Source organism: Microcaecilia unicolor, chromosome 1 (assembly GCF_901765095.1).
Source record: "Microcaecilia unicolor chromosome 1, aMicUni1.1, whole genome shotgun sequence".
Taxonomy (NCBI): domain Eukaryota; kingdom Metazoa; phylum Chordata; class Amphibia; order Gymnophiona; family Siphonopidae; genus Microcaecilia; species Microcaecilia unicolor.
In genome coordinates this window covers 13342387-13351494 of record NC_044031.1, presented here as the reverse complement: position 1 = coordinate 13351494, position 9108 = coordinate 13342387, and the positions used below count along the sequence as shown (strand labels likewise).

Sequence of the window (9108 nt, the reverse complement as noted above, 5' to 3'; positions counted from 1 at the left end):
GAAATATCAACTTGATTGTGGGGGGGGGGGGGGTGAGGGCAGATTTACGAAGGTTATTGTATTACTAAACTGTTCTCCTACAATAATCTGCAATGCTCTTATATATATATTTATTTATTTATAGAAAAAGATGATCCCAGAAGCAGTAATACAAAGACACATGACTGGAAACTAAGTGAGAAACCTGAAAGGGAAAAGATGTTATCAGAAAAAGAGAAAGCGGAGACTCCTTCCTGTTCTGACTGGGGAAAAAATGTAAATAAACAAAACCATTCAACAGAAGGCTCAGCTCCGTGTGAACACAGTACCAGTAATATCATACAAATGAGAGATCAAAGATGTTTATGTGATGTATGTGAGATATTCCTCTGCGATCATTTAACTCTGAAATCACATCCTAGATCCGATACTGAAGAGAGACCATCTACATGTACGAACTATGGGAAAAACGTCCGTCAAAAGACAGAACTACAAGGACAACAGAAAACGTGCATAAAAGAAACATACTTTACATCTTCTGAGTGTGAAAAAGGTTTTAGTAGGAAGAAAGAGCTAGTGCAACATGAAATTATTCATAAAACTAGAGTGTATACAAGTACAGAATATGGGAAAAGCTTTCCCAATAGAGAAAATATTACAAAATACCAGAAAAACAACACTAATGAGAGATTATCTTCATATCCTGGTTGTGACAAAAGCTTCAATCAAGAAGAAAACTTCATCAGAAATGCAAAATTCTACCCAGGAGAGACACTGGTTTCCAGTACTGATTGTATGAAAATTTTCAGTCATGGAGATGCTTTCACAGATTATAATAAAGTGCAAACTGGTGAGAAATTGATCACTTCTACTACACCTGAAAAAGTCTTTTGCAGGAAGGCAAACTTCTTGAAAGACCAGAAAAACAAGAGCTTGTATACTTGTGTTGATAGTGGTACAACCACTTGTTGGAAAACAAACCTCACAATGCATAAGAGAATCAACACAGGAGTGAAACCATTTAACTGTACTGAGTGTAATAGCTTTAGTCAGATGCCAGTCCTCACGACACACCAGAGAATCCACATAGGAGTGAAGCCATTTACATGTTTGGAGTGTAATAAAAGCTTTAGTCAGAAGGCATATCTCAGAAAACACCAGAGAATCCACATGGGAGTGAAACCATTTACCTGTTCCAATTGTGGTAAAAGCTTTACTGAGAAGGAAACACTCCGAAGGCACTGGCAAATCCACACAGGATTGAAAACCTTTCACTGCACTGAGTGTAATAAAAGATTCAGTCAGAAGGCATACCTCACAAAACACCAGAGAAGACACACAGGAATGAAACCCTTTCACTGCACTGAGTGTAATAAAAGCTTCAGTCAGAAGGCACATCTCACAATACATGAGAGAATCCACATGGGTGTGAAGCCATTCATATGTGCTGAGTGTGGTAAAAGTTTTACTGAGAAGGGAACACTGCAAACCCACTGGAGAATCCATACAGGAATGAAACCCTTTCACTGCATTGAGTGTAATAAATGCTTCAGTCAGAAGTCAACCCTCATAAAACACCAGAGAGTGCACACAGGAATGAAACCCTTTAACTGTACTGAGTGTAATAAAAGCTTCAGTCAGAAGGGGAACTTCAACATACACCAGAAAATCCACACAGGAATGAAACTCTTTCACTGCATTGAGTGTAATAAAAGTTTCAGTCAGAAGTCAAAGTTAACAATACACCAGAGAATCCACACAGGAATTAAACCCTTTCACTGCACTGAGTGTAATAAAAGCTTCAGTCAGAAGTCAAAGCTCACAATACATCAGAGAATTCACACAGGAATGAAACCTTTTAACTGCACTGAGTGTAATAAAACCTTCAGTCGGAAGGAAAAGTTCACAATACACCAGAGAATCCACACAGGAATGAAACCCTTTCACTGCACTGAGTGTAATAAAAGATTCAGTCAGAAGGGAAACCTCAAAATACACCAGAAAATCCATACAGGAATGAAACCCTTTCACTGCACTGAGTGTAATAAAAGCTTCAGTCAGAAGTCAAAGCTCACAATACACCAGAGAATCCACACAGGAATGAAACCCTTTAACTGCACTGAGTGTAATAAAAGCTTCAGTCAAAAGGCATACCTCACAATACACCAGAGAATCCACACAGGAATGAAACCCTTTCACTGCACTGAGTGCAATAAAAGCTTCAATCAGAAGGCTCACCTCACAATACACCAGAGAATCCATACGAGAGTGAAGCCATTTGCATGTTCTGAGTGTGGTAAATGTTTCATTGAGAATGGAAAACTCCAAAAACACTGGAGAATCCACACAGGAATGAAACCCTTTAACTGTACTGAGTGTAATAAAAGCTTCAGTGAGAAGGCAACCCTCAAAATTCACCAGAGGATCCACACAGGAATTAAACCATTTAACTGTACTGAGTGTAATAAAAGCTTCAATCAGAAGTCAATCCTCACAATACACCAGAGAATCCACACAGGTGTAAAGCCATTTATATGTACTGAGTGTGGTAAAAGTTTCACTAAGAAGGGAACACTGCAAAACCACTGGAGAATCCACACAGGAATGAAACCCTTTCACTGCACTGAGTGTAATAAATGCTTCACTCAGAAGTCAACCCTCACAAAACACCAGAGAATCCATACAGAAATGAAACCTTTTAATTGCACCGAGTGTAATAAAAGCTTTAGTCGGAAGGCACACCTCACCAGACACCAGAGAATCCACACGGGAGAGAAGCCATTTACATGTCCTCAGTGTAATAAATGCTTTCCTGACAAGGGAGAACTGACAAGGCACCATAGAATTCACACTAGAGTGTAGCTATTTACAAATACTGAGTGCGATAAAGGCTTCACCAAGAAGGGAGGGCTGGACACTGGAGAACCCACACAGGAATGAAACCATTTATCTGTACTGAGCGTAATAAAAGCTTCAGTCAGAAGCCAAGCCTCAAAACACACCAGAGAATCCATTCAAGAGTAAAACCAATTTTATGCATTGAGTGTGGCAAAAGCTTGATTGACAAAGAAACACTCGCAATCCACCATTCAGAAATCAAAACATTTCCATGCACTGGCTGTGGCAAAAGTTTCAGGTTGAAGAAATACATGATAATGTACCAAAGAATCCATATAAACCACTTGCTTCTACTTAGGTAAAAGCTGCACTGAGAAGGGGACGCGCACAAGACACTTGGAGAATCCAGACAGGAATGAAACCATTTATCTGTACTGAGTGTAATAAAAGCTTCAGTCAGAAGAGAAGTCTCAAAATATGTCAGAGAATCCGTTCAGGAGGAAAACCATTTCTATGCACCGAATATGGCAAAAAGCTTAATTAACAGGAAAACACTCACATTAATATAGATAAAGACCTGAATGGTTTTATGTATAATTATGTTTTTAAGTATGTGGATAAATGTTCATGTTGAGATGTTCTAACATGCATTTTTATTTGTATATTTTGGCCATCTTTGGTCGTTTTCAAGTCCAGGCTAAAAGCCCACCTCTTTGACACTGCTTTTGACTCCTAACAACTACTCACTTGCCCTGTACCCCACCTCTTTAATTCCCTTACCTCTTAATTGTTCTGTCTGTTTACCTGTCTTATTTAGATTGTGAGCTCTTTGAGCAGGGACTGTCTTTTCTTATATGGTGTACAGCGCTGCGTATACCTTGTAGTGCTGTAGAAGTGATAAGTAGTGATAAGTAGTAACGCAGTGAAATTGCTGTTTAGATGGTATCTCACTCCAGACCGTCTTCAGCGAATATATCCAGTTTCCTCAGCTTGTGTTGGAGAGGGTGTGGTCATATAGGGACTATGGAGCACGTATGGTAGAGTTGTGTAAAAGTTAGAGCATTTTGGAAATCAGTCCACAGCAGACTGCAGAGATGGGTGAGGTGCTCAATTCTCTGGGCTCCTGAAGTCTTCCTTTTCTCTGTAAAGGCAGCAGGACTAACGTCCTGCTAGCAGGCGCTGGTGAGGCATGCAGTGGTGTAGCAAGGGTGGTTATTGCCTCACACTGGAAGCAGGTGGGGGTCCGTCCAATCACGAGATGGCACAATAAGTTGAGATATGTGTTCGAGATGGAGAGGCTGCTAGCAGAGAGAAAACAGAAGAGTAAATGGCACTCGATATGGAAAAACGTTTCATAAACTGAGACTATAGTGTATAGTGTGAGTAATGAGAGAGCGGATGGATGGTAGTGTCAAGAGGTGTTTCGGTGGGTGGGAAGGTAGGGGGGAGGTGGGGTGGGTAAAGGGAGTGGGATAAATTGTCATATAAAACCTTAAACATTCTTGCAAATGGAATGTTAGGTATTATTAGGAAAGGAATGGAAAACAAAAATGAGGACGTTATAATGCCTTTGTATCGCTCCATGGTGCGACCGCACCTTGAATATTGTGTTCAATTCTGGACGCCGCATCTCAAAAAAGATATAGTGGAATTAGAAAAGGTGCAGAGAAGGGCCTTGAAAATGATAAAGGGGATGGGACGACTTCCTATGAGGAAAGGCTAAAGCGATTAGGGCTCTTCAGCTTGAAGAAAAGGCGGCTGAGGGGAGATATGATAGAGGTCTATAAAATAATGAATGGAGTTGAATGGGTAGACGTGAAGTGTCTGTTCACGCTTTCCAAAAATACTAGGACTAGGGGCATGCGATGAAGCTACAAAGTAGTAATTTAAAATGAATCAGAGAAAATTTTTCTTCACTCAACGTGTAATTAAATTCTGGAATTCGTTGCCAGAGAATGTGGTAAAGGCGGTTAGCTTAGCAGAGTTTAAAAAAGGTTTGAACGGCTTCCTAAAGGAAAAGTCCATAGACCATTATTAACTTGATTCGGGGAAAAATCCACTATTTCTGGGATAAGCAGTATAAATTGTTTTGTACTTTTTGGGGTTTTACCAGGTATTTATGACCTGGATTGGCCACTGTTGGAAACAGGATGCTGGGCTTGATGGACCTTTGGTCTTTCCCAGTATGGCAATACTTGTGTAGCCACTGGTCGGAGGGACTTCCCCAGCCTGAGTTGAATAAAGTGACTGATCCAGGATGTTTAGATTTATTGTGGTGATATATTGTTATTAGATATAAATATATAATTTTTATTTGCTTTTAAATATTCAAATACAGTGGTGGAAATAAGTATTTGATCCCTTGCTGATTTTGTAAGTTTGCCCACTGACAAAGACATGAGCAGCCCATAATTGAAGGGTAGGTTATTGGTAACAGTGAGAGATAGCACATCACAAATTAAATCCGGAAAATCACATTGTGGAAAGTATATGAATTTATTTGCATTCTGCAGAGGGAAATAAGTATTTGATCCCCCACCAACCAGTAAGAGATCTGGCCCCTACAGACCAGGTAGATGCTCCAAATCAACTCGTTACCTGCATGACAGACAGCTGTCGGCAATGGTCACCTGTATGAAAGACACCTGTCCACAGACTCAGTGAATCAGTCAGACTCTAACCTCTACAAAATGGCCAAGAGCAAGGAGCTGTCTAAGGATGTCAGGGACAAGATCATACACCTGCACAAGGCTGGAATGGGCTACAAAACCATCAGTAAGACGCTGGGCGAGAAGGAGACAACTGTTGGTGCCATAGTAAGAAAATGGAAGAAGTACAAAATGACTGTCAATCGACAAAGATCTGGGGCTCCACGCAAAATCTCACCTCGTGGGGTATCCTTGATCATGAGGAAGGTTAGAAATCAGCCTACAACTACAAGGGGGGAACTTGTCAATGATCTCAAGGCAGCTGGGACCACTGTCACCACGAAAACCATTGGTAACACATTACGACATAACGGATTGCAATCCTGCAGTGCCCGCAAGGTCCCCCTGCTCCGGAAGGCACATGTGACGGCCCGTCTGAAGTTTGCCAGTGAACACCTGGATGATGCCGAGAGTGATTGGGAGAAGGTGCTGTGGTCAGATGAGACAAAAATTGAGCTCTTTGGCATGAACTCAACTCGCCGTGTTTGGAGGAAGAGAAATGCTGCCTATGACCCAAAGAACACCGTCCCCACTGTCAAGCATGGAGGTGGAAATGTTATGTTTTGGGGGTGTTTCTCTGCTAAGGGCACAGGACTACTTCACCGCATCAATGGGAGAATGGATGGGGCCATGTACCGTACAATTCTGAGTGACAACCTCCTTCCCTCCACCAGGGCCTTAAAAATGGGTCGTGGCTGGGTCTTCCAGCACGACAATGACCCAAAACATACAGCCAAGGCAACAAAGGAGTGGCTCAGGAAGAAGCACATTAGGGTCATGGAGTGGCCTAGCCAGTCACCAGACCTTAATCCCATTGAAAACTTATGGAGGGAGCTGAAGCTGCGAGTTGCCAAGCGACAGCCCAGAACTCTTAATGATTTAGAGATGATCTGCAAAGAGGAGTGGACCAAAATTCCTCCTGACATGTGTGCAAACCTCATCATCAACTACAGAAGACGTCTGACCGCTGTGCTTGCCAACAAGGGTTTTGCCACCAAGTATTAGGTCTTGTTTGCCAGAGGGATTAAATACTTATTTCCCTCTGCAGAATGCAAATAAATTCATATACTTTCCACAATGTGATTTTCCGGATTTAATTTGTGATGTGCTATCTCTCACTGTTACCAATAACCTACCCTTCAATTATGGGCTGCTCATGTCTTTGTCAGTGGGCAAACTTACAAAATCAGCAAGGGATCAAATACTTATTTCCACCACTGTATATACATAGTATTTGCTTTTAAAATGTTTGGGGCTAGTTGTAAATAAACTGCATTTTATCTTTTGAAACAGTTGTGTTCTCTTCTTTCTTGGGCATTGTTACAGGTCAAAACATCTAGCGTCACGGACAGGATATGATGTTTTAGAGGGGAAAATCGCAAGCCACTGAAATGCCTCCTAAGGGGTTGGAAGTTAAGAAATTTATTACAGGGTGGAATGTCAGATTAAGCGAATGCTACATACCTGTAGAAGGTATTCTCCGAGGACAGCAGGCTGATTGTTCTCACTGATGGGTGACGTCCACGGCAGCCCCTCCAATCGGAATCTTCACTAGCAAAGTCCTTTGCTAGCCCTCGCGCGCCCGCGCGCACCGCGCATGCGCGGCCGACTTCCCGCCCGAAACCGGCTCGAGCCGGCCAGTCTCATATGTAGCAAAAGAGATACAAGGGAAGACACAACTCCAAAGGGGAGGCGGGCGGGTTTGTGAGAACAATCAGCCTGCTGTCCTCGGAGAATACCTTCTACAGGTATGTAGCATTCGCTTTCTCCGAGGACAAGCAGGCTGCTTGTTCTCACTGATGGGGTATCCCTAGCCCCCAGGCTCACTCAAAACAACAACCATGGTCAATTGGGCCTCGCAACGGCGAGGACATAACTGAGATTGACCTAAAAAATTTACCAACTAACTGAGAGTGCAGCCTGGAACAGAACAAACAGGGCCCTCGGGGGGTGGAGTTGGATCCTAAAGCCCAAACAGGTTCTGAAGAACTGACTGCCCGAACCGACTGTCGCGTCGGGTATCCTGCTGTAGGCAGTAATGAGATGTGAATGTGTGGACAGATGACCACGTCGCAGCTTTGCAGATCTCTTCAATGGTGGCTGACTTCAAGTGGGCTACCGACGCTGCCATGGCTCTAACATTATGAGCCGTGACATGACCCTCAAGAGCCAGCCCAGCCTGGGCGTAAGTGAAAGAAATGCAATCTGCTAGCCAATTGGATATGGTGCGTTTCCCCACAGCCACTCCCCTCCTATTGGGATCAAAAGAAACAAACAATTGGGCGGACTGTCTGTTGGGCTGTGTCCGCTCCAGGTAGAAGGCCAATGCTCTCTTGCAGTCCAATGTGTGCAGCTGACGTTCAGCAGGGCAGGAATGAGGACGGGGAAAGAATGTTGGCAAGACAATTGACTGGTTCAGATGGAACTCCGACACGACCTTTGGCAAGAACTTAGGGTGAGTGCGGAGGACTACTCTGTTGTGATGAAATTTGGTGTAAGGGGCCTGGGCTACCAGGGCCTGAAGCTCACTGACTCTACGAGCTGAAGTAACTGCCACCAAGAAAATGACCTTCCAGGTCAAGTACTTCAGATGGCAGGAATTCAGTGGCTCAAAAGGAGGTTTCATCAGCTGGGTGAGAACGACATTGAGATCCCATGACACTGTAGGAGGCTTGACAGGGGGCTTTGACAAAAGCAAACCTCTCATGAAGCGAACAACTAAAGGCTGTCCCGAGATCGGCTTACCTTCCACACGGTAATGGTATGCACTGATTGCACTAAGGTGAACTCTTACAGAGTTGGTCTTGAGACCAGACTCAGACAAGTGCAGAAGGTATTCAAGCAGGGTCTGTGTAGGACAAGAGCGAGGATCTAGGGCCTTGCTGTCACACCAGACGGCAAACCTCCTCCATAGAAAGAAGTAACTCCTCTTAGTGGAATCTTTCCTGGAAGCAAGCAAGATGCGGGAGACACCCTCTGACAGACCCAAAGAGGCAAAGTCTACGCTCTCAACATCCAGGCCGTGAGAGCCAGGGACCGGAGGTTGGGGTGCAGAAGAGCCCCTTCGTCCTGTGTGATGAGGGTCGGAAAACACTCCAATCTCCAGGGTTCTTCGGAGGATAACTCCAGAAGAAGAGGGAACCAGATCTGACGCGGCCAAGAAGGAGCAATCAGAATCATGGTGCCTCGGTCTTGCTTGAGTTTCAACAAAGTCTTCCCCACCAGAGGAATGGGAGGATAAGCATACAGCAGACCCTCCCCCCAATCCAGGAGGAAGGCATCCGATGCCAGTCTGCCATGGGCCTGAAGCCTGGAACAGAACTGAGGGACTTTGTGGTTGGCTCGAGATGCGAAGAGATCCACCAAGGGGGTGCCCCACGCTTGGAAGATCTGTCGCACTACACGGGAATTGAGCGACCACTCGTGAGGTTGCATAATCCTGCTCAGTCTGTCGGCCAGACTGTTGTTTACGCCTGCCAGATATGTGGCTTGGAGCACCATGCCGTGACGGCGAGCCCAGAGCCACATGCTGATGGCTTCCTGACACAGGGGGCGAGATCCGGTGCCCCCCTGCTTGTTGACG

The 9108-nt window shown here is 44.2% G+C and overlaps 1 protein-coding gene across 1 annotated transcript; it reads left to right on the top strand.

Annotated features, from left to right (window-relative positions):
* Window positions 1-1132: 1132 nt before the first annotated feature.
* On the top strand, window positions 1133-3534 carry LOC115463045 (gastrula zinc finger protein XlCGF26.1-like). Its single transcript, XM_030193233.1, has one exon. It carries the CDS (start codon window positions 1150-1152, stop codon window positions 2839-2841), a length of 1692 nt encoding a protein of 563 aa, XP_030049093.1. The 5' UTR covers window positions 1133-1149; the 3' UTR covers window positions 2842-3534.
* Window positions 3535-9108: the final 5574 nt, after the last annotated feature.